The sequence below is a fragment of the Neoarius graeffei genome, chromosome 9, assembly GCF_027579695.1.
Source record: "Neoarius graeffei isolate fNeoGra1 chromosome 9, fNeoGra1.pri, whole genome shotgun sequence".
Classification (NCBI taxonomy): domain Eukaryota; kingdom Metazoa; phylum Chordata; class Actinopteri; order Siluriformes; family Ariidae; genus Neoarius; species Neoarius graeffei.
The window spans coordinates 59,524,306-59,548,141 of NC_083577.1; the positions used below are offsets into that span (position 1 = coordinate 59,524,306).

The 23,836-nt window shown below is 41.8% G+C and overlaps 1 protein-coding gene across 6 annotated transcripts in view; it reads right to left on the reverse strand.

Moving 5' to 3' along the window:
• Window positions 1-23,836, reverse strand: part of mylka (myosin, light chain kinase a) — a 150,963-nt gene that overhangs the window by 23,073 nt on the left and 104,054 nt on the right. For all 6 annotated transcript variants that reach the window (XM_060929983.1, XM_060929984.1, XM_060929982.1 and 3 more), the window contains exons 18-21: window positions 21,215-21,283; window positions 7,021-7,068; window positions 6,563-6,690; window positions 1,958-2,114 (exon numbers count right to left, since the gene is read on the reverse strand). In XM_060929983.1, coding sequence (XP_060785966.1) covers window positions 1,958-2,114; window positions 6,563-6,690; window positions 7,021-7,068; window positions 21,215-21,283 — 402 coding nt within the window. The remainder of the gene's footprint in view (window positions 1-1,957; window positions 2,115-6,562; window positions 6,691-7,020; window positions 7,069-21,214; window positions 21,284-23,836) is intronic.

A 23,836-nucleotide genomic window follows, 5' to 3' on the forward strand; every position in this document is an offset into this window, starting at 1 on the left:
TCCAGATCGTGTCTGGTCCGGTGCTGTGTAAACATTGAGAATACGCAGATACACGGATACGCTGTGCTGAGCTCTACCTGGCGTCATCATTGGACAACGTCACTGTGACATCCACCTTCCTGATTCGCTGGCGTTGGTCATGTGACGCGACTGCTGAAAAACGGCGCGGACTTCCGCCTTGTATCACCTTTCATTAAAGAGTATAAAAGTATGAAAATACTGCAAATACTGATGCAAATACTGCCCATTGTGTAGTTATGATTGTCTTTAGGCTTGCCATCCTTCCACTTGCAAGTGGTAAGTGACGCGCATGCCCGATATGCACTGGGATCACACACACAGCGGCTCAGTCCCGAATCACTGCTCGTGCACTTCACTCGCGCGCTTTGTGAGCTGCGCAGGGCCGGAGTGCGCACCCTCCAGATGGCACTCGCTGTTCAGGGCGGAGTGATTTGGAGCGCAGGATGCCTGCGGAGCCGAGCGTATCCGTGTATTGGCGTTGCTGTGTGCACGCGAATCGTGTATTGGCGTTGCTGTGTGCACACTAATCGTTTTAAAAACGTTAATCTGATGATCCGCTGATACGGTCTAATGTAAACCCCACCTTATTATGCTAAAACTAATACTGTGATACAGTTCTTTCTCGAAAAGGAGAACCTTTTTATTCCAAATCATCACATAAAATATTCAGATGTTCAACTGCAGGCGAGGTTTCACATTACAGTGAAAAGCTTAAAGGGATAGTTCGGGATTTTTGACATGAATCTGTATGGCATCCCCATCAATAGTGTCGTGCAAACACACTGACTTACCCCTGACAGCATCCTGTGAGTCCAGTTCTTGTCCAGTTTTGGTCCAGACGAAAGTAGTCCGGCAAGTTTGTTGGGGTCACGAAAGTAAAACGTTTTTCGTCTCAAAACAGTACGTGTTCAAAAGAGTGATATATTTGCATCACAAAACCGTTGCCAAATAAAAAGTCAGACCTCGAAATCGCTTGGCACTATTTTCTCTCCCTTCTTATCACTGCGCGCTGCCGCCAGGTGACAGCCACGGCTGTTTCATTCATTGTTTACTGCTAGCAAAGTTAGCGACAACATGTCTGCCTACGACAGCGACGTTGAAAACATTGACTTCATCTCACAGCCAAAGGGATATCTTTATGAACCCGAATATACAGATGAAGAAATTCGCCAGATGGAGTTAGAACGGGCAGAGAGAGAAAGGGTGGACAGAGAAGTGGAAGAAGGTGAAGCTGGAGCCGCAGCTTGTTAGCGCCGCTGATCTGAACTCCTAATCACTGCCAAACAATGGGAAAGGTGTTGATTCCTGCGCAGATGTCAACATGACAGCGCGCAGTGATACTGAGGGAGACAAAATATAGCGCCAAATAATTGCAAGGTCTGACTTTTTATTTGGCAACGGTTTTGTGATGCAAATATATCACTCTTTTGAACACATACTGTTTTGAGAAGAAAAACGTTTTACTTTCGTGACCCCAACAAACTTGCCGGACTACTTTCGTCTGGATCAAAACTGGACAAGAACTGGACTCGCAGGATGCTGTCAGGGGTGAGTCAGTGTGTTTGCACGACACTATTGATGGGGATGCCATACAGATTCATGTCAAAAATCCCGAACTATCCCTTTAACTTTTAAAGTAGGTTTCTAATTGTCTTTCTTGGAACAATAGGTCTCTCTTTCGTGTCTTTTCTCAGGAGTTAACGAACTACTGAAGTACAGTATAAAGTATACTTGGCAAACATATTAGAGCAGGTCACCCGTTTCCATTCCAACGTCACTGGCTTTCCAAACAGTACAGAAAGTGTGCACTTAACTGATTTAATTTATTTATACCATTTCAGGAACTCTGGAAAAGGCTGTTTCACCAGGCAGGATACGAGTGTGAACATGCCAGAGCAGCCCATGTTAGCATTGGCACAGTTTGAACAAATCTTACCTACTATGGTGAGGTTGAGGGCAGCTTGCCTCATGCCATAGCTGTTCCTGATCTCGATGGTGTAGCAGCCGCAGTGCTCCTGCTGGCTGTGTGCTATAGTCAGCTGACTGCTGGAGTCCGTGCTCTCAATGCTAATGTCTCCCGTCCGATCTTCAATCTATCAAGTGGAAATGAGACAGACAATCAGTTTAAAGTGTACCGGAAAAACAGTTGCGTTTTTTTTTTTTTGGCTCTTGTAGTCCAACATAGGTTTAATAGAAAATTTTAATTCATAATTCAAATGATAGCTTTATGTTAACATGCTCGTTCTAACACATTTTCACTTTTATAGTAATAACTACTCCAATTCACAGGGACTTGTATGGTGAACACTGCATAAGGCTAATAATAAAAGAATTTTAACAAAGAACAAAAATGTATCATCAATGATGAATATTTCTGTGAGGAAACATTTATTTCGCATCTTTAGAAGAAAAAGGGAAGCAAGTTTCCATCATGGAAAGAGTCCTCAGGACAGAGGACTTGACCCTTTCCGGTTTCTCATGAAGAGGACATGCTGTTTTTTCTCATCTCATCTCATTATCTCTAGCCGCTTTATCCTTCTACAGGGTCGCAGGCAAGCTGGAGCCTATCCCAGCTGACTACGGGCGAAAGGCGGGGTACACCCTGGACAAGTCGCCAGGTCATCACAGGGCTGACACATAGACACAGACAACCATTCACACTCACATTCACACCTACGGTCAATTTAGAGTCACCAGTTAACCTAACCTGCATGTCTTTGGACTGTGGGGGAAACCGGAGCACCCGGAGGAAACCCACGCGGACACGGGGAGAACATGCAAACTCCACACAGAAAGGCCCTCGCCGGACCCGGGGCTCGAACCCAGGACCTTCTTGCTGTGAGGCGACAGCGCTAACCACTACACCACCGTGCCGCCCCTGTTTTTTCTTGTCTTTTCATATTTTTCTTGTCTTATAACTTTGAGAGAAAGAAAAACAGCCGTGAACGCAAGTGTGTCATTCGTTAATTAAAAAAAAAATATATATGTAACTGTCGGCAAATTGCTGTGGTATAAGGGGAATAAAACCCAATGGGAATTGCTTGGAAAATACTCAAATTCAGGATGGTAAAGGCTCCCTGCTTCATGTTGGGCTGATTATTTTCCTATAACAGCACACCCTATCATGTTCTATTCCCCGTTACACCAATTTACACAAGCACTGCATCAAGCACTGATGGTCAATTAATTAACGCTACATCTCAATACTTTTCACTATTGTTTTACTGGTCACTAGTAATAAAAGGTAGACTGGGCTAAGCTGTTCTGTTCCGTTCATTGCCATAACTGCATTGCATCTCCAAGCATATTCACACCTATGGTCAATTTAGAGCCACCAATTAGCCTAACCTGCATGCCTTTGGACTGTGGGGAGAAACCGGAGCACCCGGAGGAAACCCACACAGACACGGGGAGAACATGCAAACTCCACACAGAAAGGCCCTCGCCGGCTGCTGGGCTCGAACCCAGGACCTTCTTGCTGTGAGGCGACAGTGCTAACCACTACACCACCGTGCCACCCCGGGCTAAGCTAGGCATATAAAAAATAAATAAATCATCTAGGAGAAGGCGACTTTCCAAACTGAGCAACGTCACTAGAATTTAATAGAGCAATCAAATTAGGATTTTCCAGAAAAATCACAGATTAGCAATTCCATAGATAATATTCTTAATATTTCAGTGGACTGTAATAGTGCTACATATATTGTGTATGTGTCATTATTTATGTATTTAATCCAATTCAGTTTTATTTATTTAGTGCTTTTAACAATGGACATGGTCACAAAGCAGCTTTACAGAAATCCGGATATAAGATTTGAATTTAAATTTATCCCTACTGAACAAGCCAGAGATGACAGTGGCAAGGAAAACCTACCTGAGGTAACAACAGGCAGAAACCTTGAGAGGAGCCAGTTTCAAAAGGAAACCCATCTTCATCTGGGTGACATTGGATACTGCGATTATAAATCATTCCACTTCCATAACTGTCTACTATAAAGTCAAGCAGTGCTAAGCGGGTTAAAAGGCACGTGTGTATAAGCATCATTAGAGTTTTAAGTTTCTTGTATCAAACTGTTGTTATCAGCTGTTCAATGATGGAGACTTGAATGCAAATTGTTCTTAGTACGTAATTGCTTGAAGAACATCCCCAACTATCTTTAGGGTGTATATACACTGCCTGATGCACCAAAAAGTCGCATATCCTAATATTTCATTGGACCACTTTTAGCTTTGATCATGTCGCACATTCACCGTGGCGTTGTTTCGACAATCTTATGCAACATCACAAAATTTATTTCTGTCGAGAGTTGCATTCATTTTCTACCAAGATCTTGTCTTGACGACAGGAGAGTTGAACCACTCTGTAAAGTCTTCTCCAGTACATCCCAAAAACTTTGAGTGGGGTGTTCAGGTCAGCACTCTGTGGTGGCCAATTCTTTTTCTTCCGGTTGCTCCTGTTAGGGGTCGCCACAGTGGATCTGTTCTACAAATTTGATTTGGTATAGGTTTTACACCAGATGCCCTTCCTGATGCAACCCTCCCCAATCTATACGGACTTGGGACCGGCACTAAGTACGCACTGGCTTGTGCAACCCCATTGCCTGGGTATTTTACCTAACCTGCATGTCTTTGGACTGTGGGGGAAACCGGAGCACCCGGAGGAAACCCACACAGACACGGGGAGAACATGCAAACTCCACACAGAAAGGCCCCCATTGGCCATGAGATTTGAACCCGGAACCTTCTTGCTGTGAGGCGACAGTGTTAACCACTGCACCACCGTGCCGCCCAGTTCTGTGGTGACCAATTCATGTGTAAAAATGGTTCCTCATGCTCCCTGAACCACTCTTTCACAATTTCAGCTCGATTAATCCTGCCATTGTCATCCTGGAATATGCCCGTGCCATCAGGGAAGAAAAAAAATCCATTGATGTGATAACCTGGTTATTCAGTACATTCAGATTGTCAGCTGACTTCATTTTATTGCCCCATAACATTGCTGAGCTTCAACCTGTCCAACTGAAGCAACCCCAGATCATAATACTGCCTCCAGAGGCTTGTACAGTGGCCACTGTGCATGATGGATGCATCGCTTCATGTGCTTCCCTTCTTACCCTGACATGCCTCTCACCCTGGAGTAGGGTAAATCTGGATTTATTAAACCACATGACCTTTTTCTATTGCTCCAGAGTCCAATCTTTATGCTCCCTAGCAAACTGAAACCTTTTCTTCTGATTAGTCTCACTAACAAGTGGTTTTCTTTTGGCCACACAGCTGTTTAGTTCCAATCCTCTGAGTTCTCATCACGTTGCGAGTGTGGAAATGCTCTTAATTTCACTATTAAAGAAGAACTCACATAGTCGTGAGTTCTACTGTCGATTTTTTACGATTCGACTTCAACAAGCATTCAGTCAGGATTTTTTTCCAACCACATTTCTTCCACAAAGTTGATGGTTCACCACCATCCTTCCAGGTTTTAATAATGTGTTGGACAGTTCTTAACCCAATTCCAGTTATTTCGCCAATCTCCTTAGTTGTTTCCTTTGCATGATGCAGACCAATTTGACTTCTGAAATACAGTAACATCTTTTCCATGACCACAGGATACAGCTTCCTACATGGTTGTGTAAGAAATGAGAAGCTACTCCCAACACTGGTTCGGGTTAAATGCAACAACCATGATAATCTTGTTATTGCTGAGGTTATTAAAATATACTTTCATCTTGGGACCGCTACCATTTTATTTATTTATCTCCCCCCTCCCAATTTTCAGATATAGTGAATTCCCACCAGAGCAGACAGTTCTCCACTATCACATGACAGCTACCAACCAGGGAGGGCGAAGGCTATCACATGCTTCCTCTGAGGTACGTTACGCCAACCGGCTGCATCTTTCCGAAATGTTGCTTATGCCACATTAGGGGGTGGCATAACACACTCGGAGGAACATGCTATCCGTCCACTTCCGTATGCAAGAGCTCACAGACGCCCATGATTTGCTGACGCCGATATAACTGACGAGGGAAAGAGAGTATGCCTCCCCTCCCTCCCTGAGAGCACAGGACAATTTTACTGTCTTGGGCTCCTGGTCATGGATGCCTGTAGCATTATAGGGATTTGAACTAGCGAACTCTGTTCAAAGGACAAGCACTTTTCTAGTAAGCCTTTATTTAAGACTGGCAGATTTTATCCTGATGAGAAGAACACAAAAATGATCATTTTACTTTGCATTCCTCCCTCTGCTTTGCTGTGGTTTGCAGTAAGTCAGCTGAATCAGAATATCAGCAGTGATTATACATTTACATCACATGCAATATATAAACATATATCATCTGGAAATTTTGTGAAAATCTGAACATAAAGTGAGTTACAGCTGATTTGAGCAGAGGAAGCCCACATCTCTACACATATTGCCAGTGTGTTTTCAACCCAATCACCACTTGGAATAAATAGCAATAAATATTAAATCAGATAATACTTCTTTCAGTTGGTCATGTCCAGGTTTGTTAAAGCACTGCTGATTAACAGGTAAAATACTTACTGGTTTGCGGAACTTGAGCCAGGTAGAGTTGATGGGTGGCGCGCCAGTGAACTTACAGAGAAGGCTAACCCGCTCACCTGCTCGGATCTTCAGATCATCAGGAAACTGCAGGATCTGAGGAGGCATACCTAAGCACAAAGTATGGCTACATTACACACAGACATAAGAGCTTTAGTGCTTTTACAGCTGGTGCCAGTCTGCGTCAACACACAGTAAGGGCATAGGTTCAGGGGCCCAAGTGTGTTATTAGGAAAAGAAAGTTTAGAAGATTCCCGAAATCCCATGACACACCAAAAGGCTACAGGCTACAAAAAAAAAAAACAAAAAAAACAAAACCAAAGCCTTATTAAGGCATGAGTAATCACAAACTCTGAGGACAGGCACCCTAAATAAGTGACTGTCACTGGTATACAAGAGTAAATAAAATACCCCCACCTCCCATAATGGACCTGTATTACCTTGTTTAAAGGGTATTTTGGGTGGTGGCTTCTTAATTCGGGCCTCGTCTGGGGGAAAAAAAAGAAACATAAATCAATTCTGCATTTTACTGAGCCTTAACTACCACTAACAACCATGAATAAATGAGTAAATAGGGAATTAAAGGGTTTGTCTGAGTGCATCATATGTAGCAAAAATGAAAAGTGGAAAACACGTACACAAACGCGCACACATTTGTGTTTTATCTTTGTGAGGACCTTCCACTGACATAATTATTAATGGATTTAATTAATACTATGCTTACATCCAAGTTGAAGAAGAAGAAGAAGCAGGAGGAGGAAGAGAAGAAGAAGAAGAAGAAGAAGAAGAAGAAGAAGGAGGAGAAGAAGAAGAAGAAGAGGGAGCAGAAGAAGAAGGAGGGGAGAGAAGATGATGATGGAGGAGGAGAAGAAGAAGAAGGAGGAGAAGAAGGAGCAGAAGAAGGAGGAGGAAAAGGAGAAGGAGGAAAAGAAGAAGAAGAAGGAGGAGGAGGAGGAAAAGGAGAAGAAAGAGGAGGAGAAGAAGAGGAACAAGGAGGAGGAGAGCAGCCCCTATTCCTATAACAGTCACATATTTATATCCTTGTGGGGACACATTTTTAAGATCTTTTAATATCTTAATTCTACTAGCTTTCATATTATTGTACAGTAGCTCAATAATGCTGTGCCATTTTATTTGAATTTTTCTTTACATTACATTAGAAGCATTTAGCAGACGCTCTTATCCAGAGCGACGTACAACGAGCACACCCTCTCACCCACTGCCTGGGGAGCAGTTGGGGTTAGGTGCCTTGCTCAAGAGCACTTCAGATATGGATTTTCCTGCTGGTCCAGGGAATCGAACCAAGCGACCCTTTGGGGCCAAGGCTGCTTCTCTAACCTTAAGGCATGGCTATCTTTGTGAGATCTAGCCAAACATGCACCCAAACTCAAGCCTGCATTATGTATTAATTCAATTATGGTAACACTTGATCCTCACAAAATGCTAAAAAGCTGCACACACACTCCTACACTGGCTGATTAACAGACTCCGAGAGAAAAGAGAGAGAGGCTGCCTTGTTCTTCTCTCAGTGTCCTAAGAGAGATCAGCTGCTTATTTTCTTTAGTGTTTGCCTTTTTTGGTCATACTAAATATAGTCCCCCAAAGAATCCAGGAAATTGTTCTTGGCAGCATTTATTTTACATCTGATTATTGTCATGGAACAATGTGATAGAGAAGCCAACTAACCCAATCAGCATACAGAAGCGGCACCAGGGCTATTTCGATCAGCAGCTATTAAAAATGTATGCTGTAGTTTTCTGTAGGAAGTCACACATTCCAGCCACTCTGCTTTTCTAGTAGAAAATCCTTCCCTGTTTGGGGAAATGAAAACATCCCTTTTCCAACACTAAGCTTGATCAGTTTCATGACTCAACTCAATGTTATACAAATGGACCATTGATGGAAATCAGCCATTTTTATAAAGAAAGCCATTTTCAAATTTGCTCTTAAGCCAAGTTAGTATTGGAGGAAAAGAGCAAAGTATCAATAATAAGCTAATGCAAAAATCTCCTTCTTTTAGTTGTTCAGCATCAACACGAACACTAGAAACGTATTTCACCCAGACATTTCCACACGCTTTCTTAAAAGCTCATTTCAGAAGTACATACGATAGTAGAGAAGGTTTAAACCACAGATATCAACAAAATATTTGATTACCACTATACCAAGAACTACTGTCATTAGTTTTACAATTAAACCCTTTAAAGGACTGTCCTGTCTGTTCAGGGTAGGTCAGGTGTCTTTAGGGTCCCCATCCTACACAGAAGAGATGCAGAGACACTACTTAGACACGTGTCTGCATGCATTGCGCAAACATTTCCAGAAAATCAAAAAGTGACAAAGCTGAGCCAAGTCCTGGGAGATACACTCACCAGCCACTTTATCAGGAACATCCATCTACACACCTGCTGTCTGATGCAGTTCTCTAATCAGCCGATCCCTTAACAGCAGCACAATGCATAAAATCATGCCGCTACAAATCAAGAGCTTCAGTTAATGTTCACTTCAAACATCAGAATGGGAAAAATTATGATCTCTGTGACTTTCACTGTTGGTGCCAGATGGACTGGTTTGAGTATTTCAGAAACTGCTGATCTCCTGGGGTTTTCACACACACAACAGTCTCTAGAGATTACACACAATGGTGCGAAAAACAAAAAATATTGAGTGAGCGACAGTGCTGTGGGTGGAAACGCCTTGTTCATAAGAGAGGTCAGAGAAAAACGGCCAGATTGGTTCAAGCTTCCGGGAAGGATATAGTAACTCATAGCAACTCTTTACAACCATGATGAGCAGAAAAGCATCTCAGCATGCAACAGCAGAAGACCACATCGGGTTCCACTCCTGTCAGCCAAGAACAGGAATCTTAGAATCAAGAACAAGTTCCTATTAAAGTGGTTGGTGAGTGTATATTGACCCTTTCAGATTTGGTGTGTTTTCACACATGGTCCCTTTCAGATTTGAAAAAAACTCCGAGTGATTAGTCAGCATTTTCCGCACATATATGAACACTTCAACTGAACTCAGACCCCTCTGAAACAAAACGGATAATCTCAGTTCAGTTCGCTTCAAGGCCATGTAACCTGTGCACTGTGAACCTAAAGTGCTCCAGGATCACTTCGCTTTTTGCCATTGTATTTTATAACTAAGGCGGCACGGTGGTGTAGTGGTTAGCGCTGTCGCCTCACAGCAAGAAGGTCCGGGTTCGAGCCCCGTGGCCGGTGAGGGCCTTTCTGTGCAGAGTTTGCATGTTCTCCCCGTGTCCGCATGGGTTTCCTCCAGGTACTCTGGTTTCCCCCACAGTCCAAAGGCATGCAGGTTAGGTTAACTCATTCTCATCTAATTATCTGTAGCCGCTTTATCCTGTTCTACAGGGTCGCAGGCAAGCTGGAGCCTATCCCAGCTGACTACGGGCGAAAGGCGGGGTACACCCTGGACAAGTCACCAGGTCATCACAGGGCTGACACATAGACACAGACAACCATTCACTCTCACATTCACGCCTACGGTCAATTTAGAGTCACCAGTTAACCTAACCTGCATGTCTTTGGACTGTGGGGGAAACCGGAGCACCCGGAGGAAACCCACGCGGACACAGGGAGAACATTCAAACTCCGCACAGAAAGGCCCTCGTCGGCCACGGGGCTCGAACCCGGACCTTCTTGCTGTGAGGCGACAGCGCTAACCACTACACCACCGTGCCACCCTGGTTAGGTTAACTGGTGACTAAATTGACCGTAGGTGTGAATGTGAGTGTGAATGGTTGTCTGTGTCTATGTGTCAGCCCTGTGATGACCTGGCGACTTGTCCAGGGTGTACCCCGCCTTTCGCCCGTAGTCAGCTGGGATAGGCTCCAGCTTGCCTGCAACCCTGTAGAACAGGATAAAGCGGCTACAGATAATGAGATGAGATGAGATATTTATAACTTGCTGTACACAGATCACATGCTCCAAGTGAAAGCAACCCATAATCCAAAGCAGTGAAGGTCTGACAACTCCACAGGAAGTATAGTGAACAGAATGAGGACTGAAGAGCTGAAGTGGACCAGATAGAGAATTTAATCCTCTTTCAAATGAACTCAATGTGAATGCAATAAGAACTGAGGCCCTTTTCTGTTGATCCATTTTAGAATCTCGTAAGCCAGCTTTCTGATGAACCATGCTCTGAAGGTTCACGTTCATTATATAAACCAGATTTGTTTGTAAACATGTAAACAACAAAATTCATGGTATCTTCAAGAAAATGGCTTTCAGGAGCAAATATTTAGATGATTCACCACGCATACACTTCCTATCCATGTGAGGACCTTCAACTGACAATTATTAATGCTGCTAATTAACACTACACACACACACACACACACACAAATATCTAACCTCAGTAACCGAAAAGGAAACCCTTTGGCTTTTTTTTTTAAATAAAAGTAGTAGCAGTGTACATGGAGATCATTTAAGTCGCCACAAAGTCAAAACTGTCAGATATTCCTGTCTTTGTGGGGACATCTGGCCTCCACGAAGATAAAACAAACAAGTCCACACACACATACCTAAGCTACATTACATGGCCAAAAGTTTGTGGACACCTTACCATCACATGCATATATGCTTTATGGATATCCCATTCTGTAATTAGCCTGTCCTTCGCCGTTATAATAATCTCCAGTCTTCTAGGAAGCTTTCCACTAGATTTTGTTATCTCTTTTATTCATATTTATAGAAAAAGAGGAGTTTCCAGTGGGGTGCGTGTGTGTGTCTGTAAATATAGAACTTGTTTATTCCTTCACTCAACGATAAGGAAATCTGAGTATATAGAGGCTCTCAGAAGAAGAATGTCCTTTACTTGTCCTCTCTCCCTTTTTAGTATCAATTTAAAAAAATAAGCTTGAGAACAGTCTTATGGCAGATCCTACCATAACAGAGGCCAGTTAAGTCTCATCTCCTTAAATTGCTGAATTGATTATTTTGATCATTCTATTAAGTTTTTCTAGTAGCATTTGGGGTCTTGGACATTCACAGTAAATTTTAGGACAGTAGTCCTGGTAACTAACTAATAAAAGCCTGACATGACAGACATGCTAAATGACAACAGAAACACATCGGTTTCTATCATCAAAATCTGACAGACAAACTAACGTCTACCATCATATTCTGACAGACACTCTAGATGACAATAGCAACAAAACTGTTTCTTACATTATTAATCTGACAAATTTAGTAATAATATTAAATACCGGGCGGCACGGTGGTGTAGTGGTTAGCGCTGTCGCCTCACAGCAAGAAGGTCCTGGGTTCGAGCCCCGTGGCCGGCGAGGGCCTTTCTGTGTGGAGTTTGCATGTTCTCCCCGTGTCCGTGTGGGTTTCCTCCGGGTGCTCCGGTTTCCTCCACAGTCCAAAGACATGCAGGTTAGGTTAACTGGTGACTCTAAATTGACCGTAGGTGTGAATGTGAGTGTGAATGGTTGTCTGTGTCTATGTGTCAGCCCTGTGATGACCTGGCGACTTGTCCAGGGTGTACCCCGCCTTTCGCCCGTAGTCAGCTGGGATAGGCTCCAGCTTGCCTGCGACCCTGTAGAACAGGATAAAGCGGCTACAGATAATGAGATGAGATGAGATATTAAATACCTCATCACTAGAACCAAATAATAAAATAAAATATTGAAATAAAAAAGATAAAATTTATTTTCAAAATTGAAATATCAACAATAATTGTCAGAACAGTGACGACAGACACGACTGTGTCACTTTCGCGGGGAAATAACACATTGAAATGGCCTGTCGGCTGAAAGGGTCGCAAGTGGCTCTGATTTATCTCAACTTACGATAGTTTTCTGGAGGAAAACTTTAAATATGAATGCACAAATATATTCTCAATGTTTCTATCATCAAAAATTTCTATCGTCAGGATATCTGACTGAAAATCTTACCTTGATTTATTTGATGAAATCTAGCTGTCAGAACTCCAAGTCTTGCCCGGAAGTAAATGTCTGCTGTCACAAAAATCATGCGCAGTAGAATTTCCTCTTTGCGTCAGTCAACATGTGCGTGGTGAGGGCTTGAATTTTGCTATCGTCAGGTGCATTAGACTGACGATAGCATTTTTAAAAAATAACTGTGGGCTTCTCTCGTGAATGAAATAGTTTTTTCGCTGTTAATCTATTTCAACTCTATCTGTTGACACCCAAAAATGATAAAGCCTGCTTCCACACGATAACTACCAAAGATCCACAATGGCCGAGTCTATCGTCAGGTCATCTGACAGAAATTCACTGACGATAGCAACAGGGATAATGAAAGTGATTTTTAAAATGGATATGTCAGATATGTCAAAGAAATAGAACTTTATTCTTTAAAAATCTTTTATTGATATACTCAGTGTATTTTTAAATGACGTGCTGTTTTAGAAGACCAAATACCATATTTTCAATCTTGAAAATATTACCTCACTGAAAAAAGGACAAGAAAAATTTCTTATTTTGTGGGCACGTGATTAAAGGATCCAGTTACGGTAGAATCTGCCACATTTGATGTACAATTTCATTAGGATTATAATTCATATATATTCAAAAGTGGCGGCACAGTGGTGTAGTGGTTAGCGCTGTCGCCTCACAGCAAGAAGGTCCTGGGTTCGAGCCCCGTGGCCGGCGAGGGCCTTTCTGTGTGGAGTTTGCATGTTCTCCCCGTGTCTGCGTGGGTTTCCTCCGGGTCCTCCGGTTTCCCCCACAGTCCAAAGACATGCAGGTTAGGTTAACTGGTGACTCTAAATTGACCGTAGGTGTGAATGTGAGTGTGAATGGTTGTCTGTGTCTATGCGTCAGCCCTGTGATGACCTGGCGACTTGTCCAGGGTGTACCCCGCCTTTCGCCCGTAGTCAGCTGAGATAGGCTCCAGCTTGCCTGCGACCCTGTAGAAGGATAAAGCGGCTAGAGATAGTGAGATGAGATATATTCAAAAGTACTCCCCCCCATCATGTCTCCCAATGTTTAGTCTGCAAATAATCACTAGGCCACTGTTAGCCAGTATATGTGCATTCCTGCCAATATAACATCATGTTTAGCAGTGAACCAAAAAGCACAAGCCTCCTAAAGTAGTATTTACAGCACCCACCTTTAAATATCCAATCATTTACTAGGTCAGTGAGGTCAAGCCGATTTTATGTATGGCACTTTACTACTATTTATGGCAAATATTTTACAACTACTGTCACAAAGAAGGTTAAAAAAAAAATATCGAGGTCCAGACTCCCAGTGAGGGCAATAACATTAAGGAAAAACTGCGATGGAAGAATGAAGAATGTCTGAGAATGGGTGAAGACTCGGAAGAGGAATGTGGGGGAAAACAAAGGGTTCACTATGAACACATGGCGAACACAGGACCAGGACTAGTCATAAGCAGCACTCAGAACGAAAGGCAAAGCAGAACGAGAGCAGCAGTGGTGATATTTCCAGCTGGGTATGTTTGCATTAGGGTCAGCATCGTCTCATTTCAACCTGAACCTGCCCTCCAGCACTGCTGTACAAAGATTAACAAAGATTGACTCTTTCTAGCACAACACTGCGTGCTTTTAGAGCTTCATGGTGCTTAACCACAGATTTCCCATCGCTCCACTTCCTATCAAGTCCTGAAAGGATGTTACACATTTACATTTCGAGCATTTGGTAAACAGCCTTATCTAAAGTGACTTACAAAAGTGCTTTGTAGTCTGTATCAAATATATCCTCAGGCTAGTACAAATATCAAGTTCAAGGAGAAGTTCTTAATTAATGCTCATATCACGATGGATAATTACATCTGCAAAACACTGACTTGTTATTCCATATTCGTACATTGTTCATAAGCATTTCTCATCACTGTAGATACTCCTGAATATTACGCAGCTGCTGAAAGCCACAGGAGAGCCACAGATAAACCCAACAGTGCCGAGAAATACCCAGTGCCAAGTGTAGACATTTTAATGCATATGCTAAAACAGTGATAATCAAATGGCTCAGAGAACCAAAAGTTATTCTGCTTTTTAATAACTCAAAAGGGCTGAAAAATATGATATAATAACAATATCTTGATGGACTATACCACAGTACACTTTTCGCTCATATTGCATGCATCACAATTTGTTTTATCACATTTTATGTTACTGTGAAATAACAATTACAAATTAATTGAAAGCTGCTCATTTGATGTGAAAATTACGTACTCGATCTTTAAAGGGCCAATGACTGAGACGTGTACATGCACAATCCTTCAACCATCCATCCATTATCCGTAACCGCTTATCCTGTGCAGGGTCGTGGGCAAGCTGAAACCTATCCCAGCTGACTATGGGTGAGAGGCGGGGTACACCCTGGACAAGTCGCCAAATCATTGCAGGGCTGACACACAGAGACAAACAACCATTCACACTCACATTCACACCTACGGTCAATTTAGAGCCACCAATTAGCCTAACCTGCATGTCTTTGGACTGTGGGGGAAACCGGAGCACCCGGAGGAAACCCATGCGGACACTGGGAGAACATGCAGACTCCACACAGAAAGGCCCCCATCGGCCACTGGGCTCGAACCCAGAACCTTCTTGCTGTGAGGCGACCGTGCTAACCACTACACCACCGCGACGCCCCATTGCACTGCAATTATATGCAATTTCCAATGTTTACTGGAAATTACCATATATTTTGGATATTATTACATATTTATATCGTGTATAAGTACTGAATATTGTGTGAATTGTGTTCCAGCACCAAGATAGTGTACATTTCTATAGTTGGCAAATAAAACCTTTTGATTTTGAGGACAGTTTAAAATCATAAAACATTCCTGTTCTGTGTCGAAAGTAATGTTATTCTCCCCCCTTCCCAACATTATATATACACACACACACACACACACACACACATACATTAGTCTAACTTACTTTTTCCACATTTGCTTAAAATGCAATGTTACAGTTTTGCTGGCAGTGTTCAGCAATATTTAGATGTGCTTTCTTATCGAGCAGGGTAGAAACGTCTCTTTACTAGCACATCTCATATAATTAGAACATCATGAAAAAGTTAATTATTTGTAATTTAATTCAAAAAGGTAAACTTTCATATATTATATATTTATTACACATTAAGTGAAATATTTCAAGCCTTTTTTTTGTTTTAATTTTGATTATGGCTTATAGCTTAGTAAAATCAGAAATCCAGTATCTCAAAATATTAGAATATTTCCTACGATCAATCAAAAAAGGATTTACAATACAGAAATGTCCAACTTCTGAAAAAGTATATTCATTTACACACTCAGTACTTGATTGTGGCTTCTTGACCATGAATTACTGCATCAATGCGGTGTGGCATGGAGGCGATCAGCCTGTGGCACTGCTGAGGTGTTACTGAAGCCCAGGCTGCTTTGATTGCAGCCTTCAGCTCGTCTGTACTTTTGGGTTGGGTGTTTCCCCATCTTCCTATTTACAATACTCCATAGATTCTCTATGGGGTTCAGGTCAGGCGAGTTGACTGGCCAATCAAACACAGTAATATCATGGTCAGCAAACCATTTGGTAGTAGTTTTGGCACTGTGGGTAGGTGCTAAGTCCTGCTGGAAAAGGAAATCAGCATCTCCATAAAGCTTGCCAGCAGATGGAAGCATGAAGTGCTCTAAAATCTCCTGGTAGAAGGCTGTGTTGACTTTGGACTTGATAAAATACAGTGGACCAACACCAGCAGATGACATGGCACCCCAAATCATCACAGACTGAGGAAACTTCAAACTGGACTTCAAACACCTTGGGTTCTGTGCCTCTCCACCCTTCCTCCAGACTCTAGGACCTTGATTTCCAAATGAAATGCAAATTTTACTTTCATCTGAAAAGAGGACTTTGGACCACTGAGCAACAGTCCAGTTTTTTCTCTCCTTAGTCCAGGTAAGACACTTCTGACATTGTCTCTGGTTCAGGAGTGGCTTGATATAAGGAATGCGACAGTTGTAGCCCCTTTCCTGAAGATGTCTGTGCGTGGTGGCTCTTGATGCACCGACATCAGCCTCAGTCCACTCCTTGTGAAGCTCTCCCAAGTTCTTGAATTGACTTTTCTTGACAATCCTCTCAAGGCTGTGGTCATCCCTGTTGTTTGTGCACCTTTTCCAGCCAACCTTTTCAGTAATGACCTCCTGTGGCTTTCCCTCCTTATGGAGGGTGTCAATGATCGTCTTCTGAACAATTGTCAAGTCAGGAATCTTCCCCATGATTGTGGTTGCATATACTGAACAAGACTGAGAGATATACGGCATTTATTCTGTTTTACTCAACCCTGAAATTAAATATTCATATTCTGAGATTTAAAAAAAATGTTTTTGCACTGTAGGACATAATTATCAAACTTAAAATAGAAAAATGCTTGAAACATTTTAGCTTGTGTAATGAGTGAATCCATCCATCCATTACCTCTAGCCACTTTATCCTGTTCTACAGGGTCACAGGCAAGCTGGAGCCTATCCTAGCTGACTATGGGCGAGAGGCAGGGTACACCCTGGACAAGTCACCAGGTCATCACAGGGCTGACACATAGACAAACAACCATTCACACCTACGGTCAATTTAGAGTCACCAGTTAACCTAACCTGCATGTCTTTGGACTGTGGGGGAAACCAGAGCACCCAGAGGAAACCCACGCGGACACGGGGAGAACATGCAAACTCCTGACAGAAAGGCCCACTTCGGCCGCTGGGCTCGAACCCAGGACCTTCTTGCTGTGAGGCGACAGTGCTAACCACTACACCACCGTGCCGCCGTAATGAGTGAATGAATATCTTAAATTTTCACTTTCTTAAATAACATGGAAAATATTGAACATTTTCACAATACTCCAACTGTTTCAGATGCAGTAGTATATGATAAAAAAAATTAAAAAAAAATCACCCACTCAACAATAGGTGAAATGCACCAGTCCATATGTACACATTCAATAAGAACTCAGATTTACTTACTGGAACACTCATAAATGGCAACTACACACAAAACACAAAATATCAATCAGGTTTTAAAATGATCATGGTTGCAACTAGCTAAGGAAATAACAAGGCCTGGTCCTCAGTCTACTTTGTTTCGTTGTTTATCTCCTACATATTGCCAGTTGTTAAATTGATGTGGAAACAGCACTGTTGTATCTGGTGGAAAAGCTTACACTCCAAAAAACTACCCGATCAGCAGCAATACAGCCAGGTCTCAACTGATCTCAGAGCAGCAAAGTTAAACTATGAGTTCTGCTGATCCCGACAGGTATGCAACAGATACAAACTGTTACCTCACAGCAAGAAGATTCTGGGTTCGAGCCCAGCGGTCGATGGGGGCCTTTCTGTGTGGAGTTTGTATGTTCTCCCCGTGTCTGTATAGGTTTCCTCCGGGTGCTCCGGTTTCCCCCACAATCCAAAGACATGCAGGTTAGGCTAATTGGTGGCTCTAAATTGTCCATAGGTGTGAGTGTGAATGGTTGAGAGGAGAAAACCTCTATAATAATCCAGTAAAAGGCAACAGGAAACCACTACTGTAATGTTTCCTAGAAAATTTGATGGCTGAAGCAGTCAGAGCGGCCATGTCACTGTGGTGATATGCCAAAATGGATAGATGGATGGATGGAAATTGCACACCTCATAACTAATTTATAGCTCCTATAACAGTGCTAAATTTGCAGTTTAGCTATACCTACAAGCTCCATAACTAATGTTGGGGGTATATAGAGGTAACCTTATTTTGTTCAGAAAGCAGAGACCAAGGCAAAAGAGAAAGAGTACCATCACAGCCGGTCTGCAGCCAGTCTACGGCTCGAAAATCAGCACGTCACACACACGCCCTCCGTGCGTTTCTTGCGTTTTTTGCACATAGACCGGCCGTAGGAGCACGTACGGCCGGTTGTGACCAAGGCTTTAGAGGGAGACAGAGGTAAAAGTACCTATGCTACTTTTAACTAACTACTGATGATGGATCTTCAAGTATGCACTTTAGAGTTATATAATAATTAGAAAAAGGAAATGTCAAGTTATATTAGCCTAATTGAATAGAATTAAATAGAGACAGTATGGACAGGTAAAAAGTAAGGTGGTGATGGTAGGCACATCAGGTGAAAATTGCTTGAAACTGTTCTCATTGAATTCAGAACTGAATGCAGAACATACTTTTTACAGAATTAAAATATGGTTATCTGTTCGAGACATTACAAATCAAAGATTGAGAAAAAAAAAGGCCTTACTTTTAGAAAACTGCCATGATATTATGCATCAGCATAACATGGTCCAAAATGGGCCTCGTTAACGAATGAGATCAACTGTTTTTTTCTTAATAACTTTTCTATTTTTCAAGATATTTACATGGAAATTGGCACATATATGGTTGTATACTGAATTCAAAGTTTAAAAAATTAGTAAAAACAAAATTATGCAAATTAGTATTTAATTAGTATTAATTATGCCAATTAGGTAAAACGTTAAATCGTACACTCAATAAAAAAAGTAATGAAAGATTATTTCTAATACCCTCTTTGTGCTCTGTAGGCCTCTGTGTTTCTCAAAAGGAGGGCTTACTAGTGTTTATATGAAAGAATATAAATGATAATATTCACAGCTTTCAAAACCAACCTCGAAAAAACTGTGAGATCCACATCCAGTAAACAATTCCAATTAATTGAACTGAAATTGACACTCGCGTTTCTGACTTCTGGTTTTTTAAAAATATCATTCCGACCACTAAGATCTCAAAATTTTTCATCAAACCAACTACAGTTATATTCTAAAATAGTTATTTATTTACATGAAAATCAGTTTGATTTGAAAAAAAAATAAGTAGGTAAAGCTATGAAAACTCACTTCAAAGTCTCCTGTGAATCATAACATCAAAACTAGCTGATGGAAAATTTTGCTGAATACTTCATCAGAAACAGTGAGAGCTATAGAACATCCCTATGAAAGTTATCTGATTTGATATTCATGAGTAATCCAGTCAGAAACCGATCAGAAGAGAGAGAGAGAGAGAGAGAGAGAGAGCCTGACCGCTTTCCCATGACTCAAAAAGCACCGGCAGTTTCCCAATGTCACGCAAGCAGAGTTTTTACTCTGTTGTACCAACTTCATCCTGCCGTTACTCCCAAAGTACTGAACAGATCTTAATGCGATAAATTTCTTTGGAAAGCAGAGATAAGCTTTTTAATGATAGTATTCATGATAAAAAATTTTCAAGACTTAAGCAATGACAGGTTTGTAAACTTAGATGAGCGTCTGCATGCACAATTTTTACAGCACGGCCAGCGAGCGTCTGATACGCCTCGTGATGAAGTAAAAATTAGAAATCTGTGTATTGTGTGTTCGACAGTATTGTGTATTCATGTGAAGTAGGTCACAGTTTAATGCCTCACTAAATTCCCAAGTAATGACAGTGCAAATGATGTCTCAAGTGGAATACTTTCTTTCAACTTGATCAAGTTATTACAGCAGTTCATATCAGAGTGGGACAGAATTACCATTAAAACATCCTGAACATTCCAGGCTAAAATTGGAACGGTCAATGAGGACTGAAACTAGGCTACTGGGAAAAGACTCGAAGAAAAGATTTGCATGATGCAAACTGTGGTCATAAGCTGCCATTATCTATAAGTATTCTTTCTTCAGTCTGAAAATTCAACATTTGGACATACATTTGTCCACTGGCCCAGTGATTACATTTGGGCTAAATTTTCACTTTGAACCATTCCTTCAGTACTCTTGTTGGTGACTGTCCTCTTACGCGACTGCTGAGAAAAATAATGAATAAGAATCGGAGGGTTTGTTTTTCTTACACCAGGTGTCCTGCATTCACTGCACACTAGGATGTTCAACTAAAGAGCAAAGAGAGGACAACGCTGCAGATACACACTGGCAGAAATGGCAAGAAAAAATAGAAACAATGTGTGTGGCAACATGAGCAAGAGAGCGAGAGACAGAGAGAGATGGGCAGACAAAATAAAGAGAGAAAGAGAGATGACTGAGACCATACATGGAAGTGTAAGAGAATTGCAGCCATCTAATAAAAGGCTTAGTTCTAGCTTGATCCCTGATACTCGCTCCTTTCCAGCCTCTCTCTTTATTTCCCCGTTTTACTCCACATTTCCTTCACCATCACCTCCTGCAGTCTTTTACACTAGATTTGTTTCAGGCTCTGTCAAAAAGCTCGCATGGCACAGAAAAAGCTTCTGTCAGACATGAACCTTTAATGAATCTACTGAAACACAGCACACACACTGTTCACTTTTCTGATATGGGACACACACTAGTACTAGTTATAAAGCTAAAGAATAATCTGTACAGCTTCCAGATCAGCTTTAGTGCAATGGAAACTTGTGCAACTAAAATGCAGCAAATCTATAATTAGCCACAAAAATGAAAATTGCCACAACAGCATTCAAATCATAATCTATTCAAATATTGGGTCATTCTCACATATTGTATTTTTATTATGTAGCACATTAAAAATGCAACACAGATAACCCAACTCACATTAAGACTCTCTGCGTGCGTGCGTGCGTGCGTGCGTGTGGGAGTTTCAATTTATATTCAGCAGTGGGAAAGACAGGTCTCCCATGCTTCTCCTTTTTGGGAAATAAAGAAGGAAGTGCATATTTTGGAAACTTACTCTCTGTGGTTGGAATAGATGGCTTCTTGCTTTTCTTGTCAGCTGGTGTTGAGCTTGAGGCACTCGGATCTGAAGAAACAGTAGACAGCATGTGAAATGCTGACTTTTGCAAATATGGGTCCATCTCAGAAACTCGACTCTCACTTGGGACATTATGGTCAAAAAATAAATTTTCTAATTTTACTTTTTTTTTTTTTGCATTTACCTAACACTCAATGTTTCTTTTGTCATAAAGATAGTATCTTGCTTTATCTGGCCTCCGCTGTGGAAATGTTTTTTGATTACAATTCAAATGCTTTTGTAAAATTGATTTGCATATAAAATAACTGCACTGGGGCAAAAAAGTATTTAGTCAGTCACCAATTGTGCAAGTTCTCCCACTTAAAAAGATGAGAGAGGCCTGTCATTTTCATCATAGGTACACTTCAACTATGAGAGACAGAATGAGAAAAAAAAAATCCAGAAAATCACATTGTCTGATTTTTAAAGAATTTATTTGCAAATTATGGTGGAAAATAAGTATTTGGTCAATAACAAAAGTTCATCTCAATACTTTGTTATATACCCTTTGTTGGCAATGACAAAGGTCAAACCTTTTCTGTAAGTCTTCACAAGGTTTTCACACACTGTTGCTGGTATTTTGGCCCATTCCTCCATGCAGATCTCCTCTAGAGCAGTGATGTTTTGGGGCTGTCGCTGGGCAACACGGACTTTCAACTCCCTCCAAAGATTTTCTATGGGGTTGAGATCTGGAGACTGGCTAGGCCACTCCAGGACCTTGAAATGCTTCTTACGAAGTCACTCCTTTATTGCCCGGGCGGTGTGTTTGGGATCATTGTCATGTTGAAAGACCCAGCCACGTTTCATCTTCAATGCCCTTGCTGATGGAAGGAGGTTTTCACTCAAAATCTCACGACACATGGCCCCATTCATTCTTTCCTTTACACGGATCAGTCGTCCTGGTCCCTTTGCAGAAAAACAGCCCCAAAGCATGATGTTTCCACCCCCATGCTTCACAGTAGGTATGGTTTTCTTTGGATGCAACTCAGCATTCTTTCTCCTCCAAACATGACAAGTTGAGTTTTTACCAAAAAGTTCTGTTTTGGTTTCATCTGACCATATGACATTCTCCCAATCCTCTTCTGGATCATCCAAATGCTCTCTAGCAAACTTCAGATGGGCCTGGACATGTACTGGCTTAAGCAGGGGGACACGTCTGGCACTGCAGGATTTGAGTCCCTGGCAGCGTAGTGTGTTACTGATGGTAGCCTTTGTTACTTTGGTCCCAGCTCTCTGCAGGTCATTCACTAGGTCCCCCCGTGTGGTTCTGGGATTTTTGCTCACCGTTCTTGTGATCATTTTGACCCCACGGGGTGAGATCTTGCGTGGAGCCCCAGATCGAGGGAGATTATCAGTGGTCTTGTATGTCTTCCATTTTCTAATAATTGCTCCCACAGTTGATTTCTTCACACCAAGCTGCTTACCTATTGCAGATTCAGTCTTCCCAGCCTGGTGCAGGTCTACAATTTTGTTTCTGGTGTCCTTTGACAGCTCTTTGGTCTTGGCCATAGTGGAGTTTGGAGTGTGACTGCTTGAGGTTGTGGACAGGTGTCTTTTATACTGATAACGAGTTCAAACAGGTGCCATTAATACAGGTAACGAGTGGAGGACAGAGGAGCCTCTTAAAGAAGAAGTTACAGGTCTGTGAGAGCCAGAAATCTTGCTTGTTTGTAGGTGACCAAATACTTATTTTACCGAGGAATTTACCAATTAATTCATTAAAAATCCTACAATGTGATTTCCTGGATTCTTTCCCCCATTCTGTCTCTCATAGTTGAAGTGTACCTATGATGAAAATTACAGGCCTCTCTCATCTTTCTAAGTGGGAGAACTTGCACAATTGGTGGCTGACTAAATACTTTTTTGCCCCACTGTACATCATGAAGAATTAAAGCCCCTCCTTCACAGATGAGTGAAAATATTGAATAAATTTCCTCTTTTTGATTGCTTGGGTTAAAAATGCCAAGTTATGATGACTGAATTGATTATTCACTTAAATATGAATAATATGATACATTTTGGGTATTTGATATGGCGAAATAGGACACAATGGAAAAATCAAGAACACACCGGAAAGATGAGAATAACGGCAGTGGTAAAAGAACAGCGACTGTACCGGCTGAAGGTCGTGCGGGTCTCTGCTGCAGCGCGCGAGCAACGGGACATCACTACCGCACCGGACGGAGCGCGAGGCGGGGCAAAATGACTGGCCGTAGATTCTATCAAAAGTTCGATCTAAATTGACCATGGCTGCAAAATATTGGCCAAAAATACACAAACACGATGAAAAAGAAACATTCTATTGTCTTATACTGCAAGACTAAAACAAAATAAAACTGTCAAAACTCACCTTTTCAGTGATAACGTCCGAACAGATCACCCGCGTAACAGAGACCCCGCAAATGGAAGCGCGATCAACTTCTAACTGTTGGAGTGGAAAATTCCATTCTACACATGCAAATTGTTAATGTGTGTCCTTCCCCGCACACAAACAACACACTACGGTAAAAAAATAGACCACAACTCATTTTATAGCTCAGAAATTCATACAAGACCAGCTAC